The following is a 14942-nucleotide window of genomic DNA, read 5'->3' on the forward strand; positions in this document are numbered from 1 at the left end:
TTTGAGCCATGCAGAAGTCTTTGGAAGGTGGCTGGGATACTGATCATAGACAGTGTCTGTAACACCCTCTGCTTAATGTTGAATAGCCGGCTTAAGTTGCATTTGTAATTTGTGGTCTCTCTCTCTTTCTCTCTCTCTCTCTCTCTGCTTAGTTCTAGTCTTGATGACTTGGATGTAGACAATGGAGATGAAAGAATTTCTAACCGATCCCATAACTGCTACCCTTCAATGTCCTTCAACTCTTCTGCAGCCTTGGCCAATAGGGATGGGTTAGGTTCTTCAGAGACAACAACAGAACTGGATTTTAACATGAGCAGGGCTGAATCCCTTCCTTTGTCCAGCAATCTGCAGTCAAAGGTATTTGCTTGTTTTCCTACAAAGTTAGTAACTCATCTTTTCTATTTCCAGTTAGCCAAATCAATTACATTTAGACGGGGTACCATTTTTCTTTAAACTCATTATTAAATATGGGGTTGGCTGCAACCTTTAATTGATGTGAGATTGTATTTCCCAAAATTTGCCATGCCATCTTTTCAGCAATAGACAAGTCTAGAGGAAAGGAATTGCACATAAATACCTTTACCTACAGTGGCCATAAATGAAATAATTGGATTGAGCATTCATCTAGCTTAGCAAATGTTTATTTGAAAAACATCAACACCTACCTAGCAGTTAGAAAAAGGATGAGGAAATTTTGACTTATGCTGTTGTTGTTGTTGAAGATCAGTTCTCTAAAACATTGGGTGTTTTTTAGGAATCGTTACTCTCCGGAATTCGGTCTCGTTCATATTCCTATACGTCACCCAAAGTCTTATTAGGGAAATCACAATGTGCACGGGACTTCATAGTAGCTGATGCAAATGATGGTAAGCATTAGCCCTGTTTTCACTTGTCGTGTTCCTCCTCCCCTCTTCCCTGCAAAAGGATGAAGTTGGTGTCCTTTATTCAGCCCAAGTCTAAACTTCCTTTAGATCTTTAGGAATGCAGGTGCACTTGCTTAAAACTTGGGGTGATTAGAAAAACCCTGGTGTTTAATACAGTCAGAAGAAAGGCTCCTTCTGAGTGACCCTTCAGCCCTCTGTATCTGGACCCTGATTCTCTCCCCAGGCTCCAGCCCCTCCCTAGCCCCTCCCCTCCCCCTAAGCCCATGCCTGTCAATGGGCCTCCTTTGCACCCTCCTTGAGTGTTCTTGCTTGGCTAGAAAGTAGCCTTGAACTCTGCTTCTTGCTTGCCTGTGTGGAGGAGACAAGAGGGATTGTGTGTGTGTGTGTGTGTTGAAACAAGTTTATTTGCTGAACACACTGAACAGCGAATCTGGCTCTGCCCAAAGATTGGCATGCAGCCCTCCTGGAAGGTTGCCTACAAGCAATGTGAAAAAACCTTCAATCTGCAATAGCTGAGGCAAAATAGATGCAGGTGGACCTCGTCCCCGTCCCCATCATGTGCTGGTTTTTCTTTCTCCTCCCAAGCAAATTCTGTCAGCCAAAATAAGTCACATTTATTTATTTATTTCACAAAGTTTATATACCGAATGAGTGCATAAATTACTGTTGATATTGATTTCCAGAGAAAGAGAAAGAGAATGAATATGTGATAGATCTCCCCCCTCCCACTTTTTGCTTTTAAATATTCAGCCATGTTAGCCTGCAGTAATTGAGTGAATATTGTGATATAGCTGCTTTAAACTTATTATTGTTTTGTAGAACAACGTGCATTCAGCTTGCCTGAACAGTCAAGAGAGAAAAGGTATGGACTTTTAAAGGGCATATTTAAGAATAAATAGTTATCTGGTTATTAGCAATAGCCATCAACCAACTGCAACTGTTTTACTTTACAACTAGATTTATTACATCATTAAACCACCCCAGTGCCAACCTGATTAGTATTTGTTGGTGATAGCTATGTAAAGTACCACACCTCATTTATGTAAAATTATGGTTCTGAATTCAGTTTTAGGAAATATATTTGTTCTCTTCTTGTCTCCAATAGCACAGTCACAGTGTATTAATTAGTTACCTGATTTCAAGAAATCATGCATAGCATAATGAAAGATTTCCTGGTATATTTTTAGGATTCCGGAAGAAGAGTGGGAAAAATATATAATACCTACAAAATCAGAATCTGAAAAATATAAAGTCAGCCGTACTTTTAGCTTTCTGATGAATAGAATGGCCAGTACACGAAATAAATCCAAGGTAATTCAATATGATGTGTGCTAGATGACAGGTTTTTAAACTATATATATATCTTAAGAATGCGGAATAGATTTTGAAATGAGAACAGCTTCTAAATGTTTGCAGATGTAACCCTGTAAACACGTATTTTCCCTGGGATATGAGACATTTCTGCATTTGATGCAGAGGGTTACCTTGCGTGGTTTTTATTATGTTAGTAACATTAAAAATAGCGTTCCCCACCTGCAATCTGAAGCCATACCATCTTCTTCACTAACTCAAGACTCTACCCCCTTATTCGGCTACATGTCTCATTTCTGCCTTAAGTGAAGATAGAGAGAAAAGGACAGGGTTTGATACAAGTCGCAACAATAATAGGACTATTTGTACAGCTGCACAAAACATCCCTCCCCTTTTGACTTTTTTTTTTATTTTTTTTGGCGTAAAAGTAGCACTTTGGGAAAAGTATTTTCTGCCATCTCCCAGTCATGGAAATGCTTATTCCCCCCACCCCCCAGCCTGTTCACTGCCAGCTTAAATTGCTTTGGTCCCATTGTTCTTATAATTATTGTGTTTTCTCTGAATCTTCCTATTTTGGGGGATAATCCCTTGGGGGATCCTAGCCAATCAGGTATTACATAGTAAATAGGATGACATCACAGTTCTACACAGGCAAATTTGTCTAATGAGTTGGCATTTCTGGAAGTAAATGAAGGAGCCTTCAGCAAGCATCACTGTAACTATAATGGGTGTTTAGTCAAGGTTTAGAAGGAGTGAGACCTGAAAAGACCCCATAAACCAGGAGGGGCGCAAGGAACAGTGGCGTAGCGTGGGTTGTCAGCACCCGGGGCAAGGCAAGTAATTTGCGCCCCCTAACCCTGGATTTGCGCCCCCTAACCCTATCCCTAACCCTAACCCCCAGATGTTGCGCCCGGTGCGGCCGGCACCCCCTGCACCCCCCACGCTATGCCACTGGCAAGGAATGTCTGTTAAATGGAAGCATGCATTTGGAACGTTGTGTTCGGAATGTACTGCCTTTATGCACATCGTCCAACTGAATGATGACAAGAGATCTGCATTTGTTGAATTGTTGTTCTTGTTGATGCTTTCTTGTGCAAAATTAACAAAATGAATGTATATAAAAGATAGAAGACTGGGGAGATTTTATAAGATGCAGCTAATTTCTCCACTTCTAAAGAACAAGGCAGTAAGTGACATGGGAAAGATAAAACTGCTGCTGGGTTTAATAATACTGGAACATTTCAAAAGCTAATGAACTTTTAATTCTTTTGTTTTTCATTCGGCTTATCAAGGCCAAAAATAAGGACGCCAAAGAGAAGGAGAAGCTTAACAGGCACCAATTTGTTTCTGGAACTTTTGGTGGGGTGATGCCATGCTTCTCATGTGAGAAAGCCCTTTTGTCGAAAGAGGCATTGCAGTGTTTATGTAAGTACCTACGTTTTATGCTGAAGACATTTGACACCCACAGATTCCCCCATATTCCATAACTCTGAAAATAGCCTTAATCATATCATAGGGTTCTTATACCTCACCGTAGCACTTGTATAGATTTCATCAACATTCCTAGAATCATAGGGTTGTATCAAATCGTGTTGCTAGGCTGATGGTAAGGCTTCCATCAACAGAACGAGAAGGGAAACAATTTTCGGAGATTCTCCCCCCGCAGCCTTCCCAATCTGTTCCAGAGATTTAGGCCCCGCCGCAAAATATGTTCGAGGTGTTTTAAGGTGGTTGCAGGGGAGGAGGAATTGATGAAGAATGCTTCCTCCCTGTTCCATGGATGGAAGCCTTGCTGCCAGCTGAGCAACACCAACAGACACAACCCCACATAATCATACAACAGGGAGGGACCTCAAAAGTTATCTAGTCCAATTGTATTCATGAGAGGTGCCACCCAGCCTCTGTTTAAGAATCTCTAACAAATGATAGCCCACCACCTTGCAAGGGAGCTTGGAATGTTCTTCCTAGCAGGGCCTGCCTGGTGGTGGCATTAATATCCTTTTGGTTGAGACTTACCTCTTCTGCCAGCATTTCATGGACCTTTATAGAATCTGGTGTGCTGGCTAGCCTGGTCCAAATACTGGTGACGCTTTACTGCTGTTATTAATGTATTTTTTGATATTATTGTTTCTTGTTAATTTACTGATGACTGTTACTGTTTTTTTTAATCTTTTGTACATTTTATATTAGTTTGTGAGTCACCTACAGTGGTAGGTCAAGTTAATAATAATGCTCCCGTGTTGTGCTCAGAAATGAACCACTGTTTCCATATGTGATCGGTACAAACATGAATTTAAAGAGAAGGTCTGCTGCCATCCCATCTAGTTGGGACCCATGGGATAAAACACACATGATGGCCTGAAGATCAGTAAACATATTTTTCAAGGAATGTGTGGCTTCTCTCCTCCCCATGTCTCCCGGGTAACATTTAGTTAAAGAAAATGAGGGATGTGAACGTAACATACTCAGTGCTTCCTCACTTCTGTTCCACTTCATTGGCTAATGTTTGCATGAGGCAGGGAAGCACTGTGTGTGGTGACATTCCAACATGTATCTGCTTAAACTAAGTGTTACTGGGGAGAAGCGGGAAAGAGAGTCTCTTCTACGCAGTGGGTGCTGCTTTGGCCTTGTCCGCAAAATACTGTTTCAGTATAAGATGGAATATGTGTTGCCCCTTTTGCTCAAGCAGCTGCCTTTTTGCTGGCCCCTTTCGTAGAAAGCTACCAATCATCACAGCAGGGGAACAGATTGTGTCCTGGATTAGATTATCTAGAAATAAACCTTTTAATGTTGGGATGATAAGTCATAAACTTTACATTTTGAGAGATTTTTTATTTATTTCTTGTAGATTGCAATGCACTTGTGCATAAAAATTGTAGAGAAAGTGCTCCTGGGTGTCCAAAAGTAAGTTTTGAAAGGGTTTGGAGATATCACTGCGTGTTGTTTGATTGCCTTATGTAAATTCCCTCCTTACTGTGTTTTTCTGTACGCTTGTGTCATTTTGCTTCATGTAATCCATAGGGTGATGAAGCTTAGAGAGTCGTGTCTCAAAATGACGTTTCATATGTTACTTCAAAATAGATAAACAGCTAACGAAGGAATAATTTACAGTGGTGCCCCGCAAGACGAATGCCTCGCAAGACGAAAAACCCGCTAGACGAAAGGGTTTTCCGTTTTGGAGGCGCTTCGCAAAACGAATTTCCCTATGGGCTTGCTTCGCAAGACGAAATGTCTTGCGAGTTTTTCCGACTTTTTCCCCCTCCCCCCCCTTTTCTAAGCCGCTAAGCCGCTTATCCGCTGATCCGCTAAACCGATAAGCCGCTAAAAGCCGCTAAAAGCCGCTAAAAGCGCTAATCTGCTAAGCCGTCAATGGGCTTGCTTCGCAAGACGAAAAACCGCTAGACGAAGAGAATCGCGGAATGGATTCTTTTCGTCTTGCAAGGCACCACTGTATTTGAATATGCCATATTCATTAGTAGAAAAACCAAGGCGTTCTTGGGGTAATAGAAAATGTCTAAAAATAGTGGGACAACTTAAATTTAGCATTTGCCTATAGGCTCTTGTTTCTACTTATTTGGCAGAAACTTGTTGAGCTTGTTTAGGCACTGAAGGCTGTGTAATTTCACGAGGTCTGATTCAACTCCCCTCACCTTTCCCTGCCTTTCCTCACACCGATTTGTGCTTCCTACATTACTATCTTTTGTTGTTGTTGTTGTTGTTGTTGTTGTTAGATCTTGGGAAGAGGTGTGGATTAAAGTGGTTGAGGTAGGGCTGATTTTTATGATCATTTTAGAACCTTGCTATATGTGACTTTTCTGGTCACAATAAATGGAAAACTGAGGAAGAAGAAGGGTGCAGCTGAAGCCCACTGATTGGGAACTGAGGTCCAAGTGGAGCATTTGAATTGTAGCTTCATCTGCTCTATTTTTCATCTCTGGTAACAAATAACAAGAGTGGCTATTTATGAAAGATAAGCCCTCATAGTATGTACAGCTTCCCTTCATCTATGAAATCCAGCGGCTGAATCCAATGTCATCAAGTAGTACCAAGGGGAATAGCGCCTCCTGGTGTGCACCAACGAGGATGCAATAGCAAGATTTCCACTCAACATTACTGACCCCCAGCATTAATTTTTCCAGTTCCCCACCCACCCCAAACCTAAGCTTCCCCTTCCCGCTTACCTCTGAACACTTGCCACACAGATACAAGCATAATTGCATTGAGAACAAATGCATATATTAAGGATTTATTTTAATTATCTGAAATTGCTACAGCAACATGTCATGGTATTAAGACCTTCTGACAGAATACCATGGGTGACAATGTGAGTTGTGGGGAGAAGGGACTCTATTCACTTTAATGGGCATCCAACTGCAACACTCTGAAATTTAACAAGAAAAATTTCATGGGTATGTATGTTGAGGTTTGAGTCTATGCCAGCAATTGGCATACTTACTATAGGGAAAGCACAGAATGTGAAGTGGCAGAATGTGGTGAGGGGCAGCCCTAAAGCCTAGGAGTGTTAAATAATGTCTTCAAATTTTCATACTATTAAGAAAGCATTCTTCTTTACCAGAAATCCCAAGAGAGGTGCCATATTAAGAACAGGATGCAAGCTGTCCAGACAAGTAAGCACTCTAGTAAGAAAGCTAAGAGATGTAAATCCATTTTTTTTCATTTGTCAGTTCACCTGTCAGTTAAAATTGTTGAATACTAGCAAAATAAGCTTAAAACGATACAACTGAGCTTCTACACAACTTGTCCTTGCATACGACTTTATCCTGAATACTTGTGAAGATGCACTCAATGGCTGCATTCAACCATGGTTTAGAGAATTGGGTATAGGCCTTGGGCTTGTGGGCTCTTTCCTCCTTCTCCCCTTGTACAAGCCCCTTAATGAATCACTTCTTGGTTTCATCAAACCATTGTTTACTTACGAACTAGAATAAAATCTTAAATGCAGACATTATCTGAGGAAAACAGATATTGGTTTATTTGAGCATGCACTAACGTCAGGATGAACCATTCAAAAGTTTTGAGCTTTGGCCGCCGAGACCATATAACACCGGTCTTGAAAGACCTACATTGGCTCCCAGTACGTTTCCGAGCACAATTCAAAGTGTTGGTGCTGACCTTTAAAGCCCTAAATGGCCTCGGTCCAGTATATCTGAAGGAGCGTCTCCTCCCCCATCGGTCTGCCCGGACACTGAGGTCCAGCTCCGAGGGCCTTCTGGCGGTTCCCTCACTGCGAGAGGCCAAGTTGCAGGGAACCAGACAGAGGGCCTTCTCGGTGGTGGCGCCCGCCCTGTGGAATGCCCTCCCATCGGATGTCAAGGCGATGGACAACTACCTGACATTCAGAAAACATCTGAAGGCAGCCCTGTTCAGGGAAGTTTTTAATATGTGACATTTTAGTGTATTTTTCATCTCTGTTGGAAGCCGCCCAGAGTGGCTGGGGAAACCCAGCCAGATGGGCGGGGTACAAATAATAAATTATTATTATTATTATTATTTGTTGAAATTGCTAGAAATATTAGCCTGACTGAATTAAAACTGTGTGAAATTCTATTTTAAAAACTATCAGCCTATGAAATATGAATAATGGAGGTTATATGGTGTCTAAGAACATAATTCACTTAGTATCATAGCTATGAGAAGTAATTTAACTTCATCCTCTGGTGCAATTCACCCTTTCAAAATTCTAAATCCTACAACAATATTATCAAAAGTGTATTTTAATCTGCAAAATATTTTTACTGAGATCATCATTAATTAGATAGGCAAGGATCCAAAGATTCGTTTAGATTCTTCCAGGGATGCTTCAACATGTTCCTTGTGCAGTAGCCCTCCATGATACTTTGGATATGTTGTAGTGGATTGCAACTCAAAATTATTACAGTGGTACCTTGGTCGCCAAACTTAATCTGTCCCGGGAGTCCATTCAACCGTTCAAAAACCAAGACATGGCTTCTGATTGGCTGCAGGAGCTTCCTGCACTCAGTCGGAAGCTGCAGAAGCTGCATTGGAAGTTTAACTTCCCAAAAATGTTTGCAAATCAGAACACTTATTTCCGGGTTTGCGGCGTTTGGGAGCCCATTTGTTCGGGAGCCAAGCTGTTTGACAACCAAGGTACCACTGTATTATTATTTAAATCAGCTGAGTGAAATATAAGAGCTCTTGGTATCATAGCCATAGTTTGCCAGTGGGAGATAGAAAACTGCTTTATAATAAATCAGATCATTAGTCCAGTTAGCTCAGTATTGTCTACACTGACTGGTAGCAGCTCTCCAAAGTTTCGGATAGTGGTCCCTCCCAGCCTTATGTGGAAATGCTGGGAGTTGATTCTGGAACCTCTTACGTGCAAATCATGTGCTCACCCTCTAAGCTGCAGCTTTCCCCAAAGACACAGATACAGAGCACTTTGTTAAACTTGTCCAATATCTGAACTACCTGAAACTTTGACCTTCCAGATCCATCATTCAGAGATGTTCCACAGCCAACAATGTCCTCAATGCACCCTTCTACCTCAACACCCATTGGATTATCTACTGTAAAAAAAGATGTATTGCAGCCATCAAACCCCTTATCCAAAAGTGTTCCAGGTACCAGTTTTGAAAGGTAAAATGGCACTCTCTGATGTCTTGCAGTAAACATGATGCTATCTAAATGAGTCACTACACCTGTACGGTTTTGCTTTACCCTAGGAAATCCATGTCACCTTTGGAATCAGATACCGATACCAGTAGCTGGAGATCTCGGTCTCACTCTGAAGAGCTGTTGCAATCAATAGGGAACGCTTCGTCAGTTGACTCTTTTATAATTGAAGGTATATGGGGAACTCAGTGTGATACTATTGACATGTGTAAATGTGTAATATATTAACAAGAAGTGTGTATAAAATAGTACCACTAGTAATGATGAATAAGTAAACATCTGCTCCCATTTCCATTTCCATTATTCCTAATTCTGCAGCAAGGATCACAAGAGCTTTGCAAGCTTTATAGTTCTTGCTTGCAAGGACCAGCTCCCTTTTCATCTCAGCATCATTCTTTTAAAAATACATATCTATCTCTTTTCTAGTGGTTTTCTTGCCTATGTGGATTTATTTATTTATGCACCACCTCCTATGAAACACCTCAAAGTGATTTAACACTAAAAACAATTTAACATATTTATGTATGCCTACCTGCTAACATTCTTTCCTAGACAGCTCACAGCATAAAAATGATAAAACACCATAAAAATTCAGTTTCCAGCATAATGCTTCTTCTAGCAGAGAGAAATGCAAAAGCATATAAACTATGGTTCAGAACAATAAGATCACGGATTTCTTAAGAAGACCTGGTAAAACTAAGAAGTCTTCGTGCTGAAATAATCATAGGGAAAGCGTTATGTGAGCCTCTCTAGGGATGAATTCTCTCATCGGAGGGCCCTCTACCAGCAGCCAACACACTTGGTGCATGTGTTTGTGTGGCACACCCGCAGCGGGGTCTCTGAACAGGATCTCATTACAGTGGTACCTTGGTTTACAAACTTAATCCATTCCGGAAGTCCGTTCTTAAACCAAAGCATTCTTAAACCAAGGCTTGCTTTCCCATAGCAGCGGGGGACTCAATTTACAAATGGGACACACTCAACATGAAGCGGAACATGTTCTGCTTCCATGGCAAAGTTCACAAACCAAAACACCTACTTCCAGGTTTGCAGCATTCTTAATCCAAGTTGTTCATAAACTAAGCTGTTCTTAAACCAAGGTACCACTGTATTTGAGTCCGTATATATGGAAGAAGCCCTGAGATGCAGAATCACACATTTTCAGCCCTATCTGTGACTTCCTGATTCGCGTCATGTGCTCATGCAATCTCATAACATAATCCCATCAGTGTTGCTTGTGTGCACCAAAAAAATCAACCCTGCATCTGATTTATGTTATTATCTAATCACTGCCTGAGTTCCACCTTCGCATGCCCATATTTATGTGGCTGGTATATTAAATACTGTTTACTTTGATAGCTACAGACGACGTTGATGCCTCACTGTGGAGCGACCTCAGCACCGATGCATTAGAATTTGAGGCAGAATCCTGGAGTCTTGTTGTCGACCCTTCATTTTGCAATAAGCAGGAAAAGGACATTATCAAACGGCAAGATGTGATTTTTGGTCAGTATTCTAAAATTTAGTCTAATGTTCTGTATAACTAGATACAGATGATGAGGTAAACCATGCCGGAACTGCTGGTGAGCACAAAAATAAGAAATAGAAAAAAACACACCAGGGGTTCAGGCCAGCATACAAAGACACAATATATGGCAAACAAAGTACAACGAGTGTATTCATCACAATGTACCCACATTTTTTCTTGCACTGGAGATAATGAAAATGTATCATTAATTGCTAAAATTGTACTTATTTTGATGATTCAGGAGTACTGCTTGCATGTACTACAGTGGTACCTCGGGTTACATATGCTTCAGGTTACAGACACTTCAGATTACAGACTCTGCTAACCCAGAAATAGTACCCCGGGTTAAGAACTTTGCTTCAGGATGAGAACAGAAATTGTGCAGCAGCAGCGCAGCAGCAGCGGGAAGCCCCATTAGCTTAAAGTGGTGCTTCAGGTTAAGAACAGTTTCAGGTTAAGAACGGACCTCCAGAACGAATTAAGTTTTTAACCTGAGGTACCATTGTACATGCCTTGTAATAGCGGATACATTCCTTCTACTTTGCTTACCATATATAGTCGAACTTTGGAAGTCAAACGGAATCCATTCCAGAAGTCTGGAAGTCCGTTCAACTTCCAAAAGTCTGGAAACCAAAAGTGTCTACGGAAACCAAAAGCGTTCGACTTCCAAAACGTTCGGAAACCAAAAGCTCGGCTTCTGATTGGCTGCAGGAAGCTCCTGCAGCCAATCGAAAGCCACGGAAGCACCATCGGACATTCAGCTTCCAAAAATAGTTTGCAAACTGGAACAGTCATGTTCGGGAGCCAAAATGTCCAAGAACTAAGCTGTTCGAAAACCAAGGTACGACTGTATAGTGTCCTTGTATGCTGGCCTTAACCCCCGTTTTTTAAAATATGGAACTGTTAGTTTATTGGAAGTCAGTTTTGATTTATTTAATTGTGCATTTTCTTTTTCTTCACTGCAGAGCTGATGCAGACAGAAGTACATCACATCCATACCCTATTCATTATGTCTAAAATATTCAGAAAAGGAATGAAAGAAGAATTGCAGCTGGATCACAGCACTGTGGACAAAATATTCCCCTGTTTAGATGAACTGCTAGAACTTCACCAGCAGTTCTTCTGCAGTATGAAGGAAAGACGACAGGAATCATGTGAGGAGGGCAGTGATAGAAATTTTGTAATTAGCAGAATTGGAGACATCCTTGTGCAGCAGGTAAGGCACTGAGCTGAACAATTTTATTCATTTTTACTCTTATTAACTTTACTGTGCTCAATGGGACGGAGGAGAAATTTAATTCAATATTAGTAATCTGCAAGGTTTACAACTTGAATATCTAACTAGGAATGGGAGAATTTTGATCCAGTCTGTGAAGTGAACCTCTGTAATTTGCACTTTGCAAAACAAAATGTCAGCCGAAACAGCCATATTTCAAAATTCTCACTTCTCCAAATTTTGCAGTGCCTTTCTCCTGCCCAGTAATGTGTACCAAAGTGCATATACCAGTGTACACAATAAATGCATGTATTAGTGAAAATAACATACTGTTGCACGCCACTCCCAGAGGTTCCAGGGTTTGGTTTCCTTCGAATGGGGGAGAGCAGAGACTGTGGTGTATTTCTGATACATGATTTATGTACACATATATACAACCTGACCCCCAAGATGGAGAGGCTCAAAGCACTAACACCTCAGAAGGTCTTGTGTCTTCCTTGGTCACAGCCTTGGATTCAGACAGAAGTCAAGCATGGCTCTGTCTCCCTGGCTTCTCCCTTCTTCTAGCCCAGCTCTTAGCTCACGAAACTCTGTGATTTCTCTTTCTCACTACAAGCCAGGTGAGGGAAGGGGCCCACCCTTTTGCCCTCTGGCACAGAGCAACTTCCTTTGTTAGACCATACTTAGGTGGTACCTATGGTGACAACTATGACCTTTATATCACAAAAAACCTGCCTAGCTAATTCAGCAATGGAATCCTCATTAGATTTTAACCCCAGGAATTACAAGGGAGTCCGGTATCATCCAGACTAACCCCTTGAAAACACACACACACACACATATGAGGGGAAATTGGTTGCAAAAATGTGAATATTATTCAAAACATCATACAAAATGCTGATGAATTTTCATGACAATTTTGGGGGGTGGGATGGGATTTTATTGCTTACGTTAATAATGCAGAACATAATCAGTCTTCACTTCTGGCCTATAAATGGCTTTACTTATTTCCTCATATAGTGAATTAGTCTTTGTTAAAAATAATCCTTTGGATACCTTTGGCCACAATTAAATATTTGAGGGGGGGCCCTACATATTAGTCTTATTACTTACGTGAAAACTCTCCACTGAATACATAAATTGTAGTCAGACATGTGTAGACTTTATTTGATTCCCACTGCCTTCAGAGGTTAGCCATTAATCTCACTGATGTGCGTGTCTTTGTATGGCTTAGTAACATTTTCAATGTAAGGCATTTGATATTCCATGAGTACTATTTTTAATTGCTGTTTTTTATCAGTTTTCAGAAGAGAATGCAAACAAAATGAAGACGATATATGGGGAATTTTGTAGTCATCAGAAAGAAGCAGTGAGTCTTTTCAAAGAACTGCAACAGAATAAAAAGTTTCAGAACTTCATCAAAGTAAGTTGGCAATAGCAAGTGAGTTAGAATCATAAAACTGTAGAGATGAAAGGGACCCCGAAGGTTGTCTAGTCCAACCCCCTGCAATCCAGGAATCTCAGCTACTTCTGTAGAAAAAATGCTGGAATGAATGAATCCTTAATAGTAACATGCCTGAACAAAGCTGGTGTAGCACAGAGGCTCGAGTCTGAGCTGCAAATCTGGAAGTCGCTGGTTAGAACTTTGTGTGCCTTGAATTCACTAGTAGCCCTAAGCAAGTCATTCTCTTTCATCCTCAATCTCCCCCTCCTCAGTCTGTACGATGAGAGATAATGATCATTGGGATACTGGATCATGTATGTGAAGCACTTTGAACACTTGAAAGTCCTATGCAAATTATTATTATTCATTAATTATTATATAATTAATTTTTCTTTAACAGAGGTTTCTTTTAAAGAACTGAATATATTACCTTGTGCAGGCACAAAATTAATCGGCATAGGTCATTTATGTGGTTGAGCTAAATTCTATTCTAAAAACAGGCCCATAGCTGTAAGTGAGGCTTTAACAAATGTAAAATTTAACAAATTGAGTGTAAAATCAGTTTAGTAAAGCTTACAATGAATTTCAACTTACTATCAAAATACAGTTTCAGATTTGGGGGAAACCCCCCTTGCCAAAGAAATCCACATAGTTTCTTACAAAACTTAACAACAAATTCAAATACAACAAAGTCACCGTATTTAATATTACAATAAAATCTAAATTTAATAACAAATGCAAATCAAGATTAGCAACACAAAGCAAGGAAGCTAACCCGACCCCCTTAGTGCTGAATTTTGCTGTATTCTGATGACCCACAGAAGCCTAGCTTGAATATAGTTCTGAGATCTTCAGGGCTTGGTCTTCTCACTAGGCTCAGAAGAAGCAAAAGACACCACCAACGATAGTTAATTGTCCTCTTCAGCATCCCAGGGGTTCCAGCCACTAGTGCTGGTCTTCTTTCGTTTGGATTATTTTTATTTCAAAACCACCACAATAACCTTTCAAACTAAAGTAATAATTCACACTAGTTAATCCGTTGAAGACCTTGTTTTCTATCGACCAGGTTGATGATGCAAACCCTAAAACTAAGATAAGTAAAAATTACCTTAATCTGGCAGGAGAGATTCACAATGTAAAAAAAAAAAAAAAAGGTATCACATTTACATAAGTGTTATAGTTGCATTCCAGAAAGCATCTTCCCCCCTGGATGTTGTTGGACTCAACGCCCATCAGCCTCGGCCAGCATGGCCTATGGTCAAGGATGATGGGTGTTGTATTACAATGCCAGATGGGAAGCAATGGGTTAGGGATGGCTGCTCTAATGATTCACTGACTTGGGGAACTTATCATATCCTTCAGAACAATTCAGTTATATAGTTAGTTATCTTATTGACTGCATCATACAAATGTTGTAGCTAGATAAAGAGAATAATATGAATTTTCATTGGATTTAATCAGAAAAAGAGGACCCTGTTAAACATAGGCTAAACATAACCTGCGTATCAAATACATCAAACAAGGGCTGTATTTCAAAATTCTATCTGTTTTTAAAGCTACGGAACAGTAATCTTTTGGCTCGACGTAGAGGAATCCCAGAATGTATTCTGCTTGTTACTCAAAGAATCACAAAGTACCCAGTTCTGGTGGAGAGAATATTGCAGTATTCCAAAGGTAAGCCATAATTTTAATTCACATGCCATCAGAAATTCTCAAGGTTTGCTCTGTTGAATAACACTAGGGGCACCAAAGATTTTCCCCTAGTTTCTCACATTGTGAACAGGAAAATATCCACCTAAAGTAAACAACAGGTGGATCAGAATTTCACGTCTCCCTTCCATTTGCTTTTATAGGAACCCATTTTGTCAAGGTGTTTTTTTCTTGAATGAAAGCAGTGGCAAGAAC

General features: G+C 40.5%; 1 protein-coding gene across 8 annotated transcripts in view; it reads left to right on the top strand.

Annotated features, from left to right (window-relative positions):
• Window positions 1–14942, top strand: part of ARHGEF28 (Rho guanine nucleotide exchange factor 28) — a 136835-nt gene that overhangs the window by 84836 nt on the left and 37057 nt on the right. For 2 of the 8 annotated variants that reach the window (XM_079995283.1, XM_079995284.1), the window contains 13 exons: window positions 151–357; window positions 755–866; window positions 1704–1746; window positions 2072–2195; window positions 3488–3620; window positions 5044–5099; window positions 6772–6823; window positions 8666–8813; window positions 8900–9021; window positions 10215–10355; window positions 11343–11593; window positions 12894–13016; window positions 14594–14711. In XM_079995283.1, the coding sequence (XP_079851409.1) occupies window positions 151–357; window positions 755–866; window positions 1704–1746; window positions 2072–2195; window positions 3488–3620; window positions 5044–5099; window positions 6772–6823; window positions 8666–8813; window positions 8900–9021; window positions 10215–10355; window positions 11343–11593; window positions 12894–13016; window positions 14594–14711 (1630 nt within the window). Of the gene's footprint in view, window positions 1–150; window positions 358–754; window positions 867–1703; window positions 1747–2071; window positions 2196–3487; window positions 3621–5043; window positions 5100–6768; window positions 6836–8665; window positions 8814–8899; window positions 9022–10208; window positions 10356–11342; window positions 11594–12893; window positions 13017–14593; window positions 14712–14942 lie in introns of all 8 variants that reach the window. The other 6 variants (XM_079995277.1, XM_079995279.1, XM_079995280.1 and 3 more) reach the window with 6 other exon arrangements.

This window comes from Podarcis cretensis, assembly GCF_951804945.1.
Source record: "Podarcis cretensis genome assembly, chromosome: 11".
NCBI lineage: Eukaryota > Metazoa > Chordata > Lepidosauria > Squamata > Lacertidae > Podarcis > Podarcis cretensis.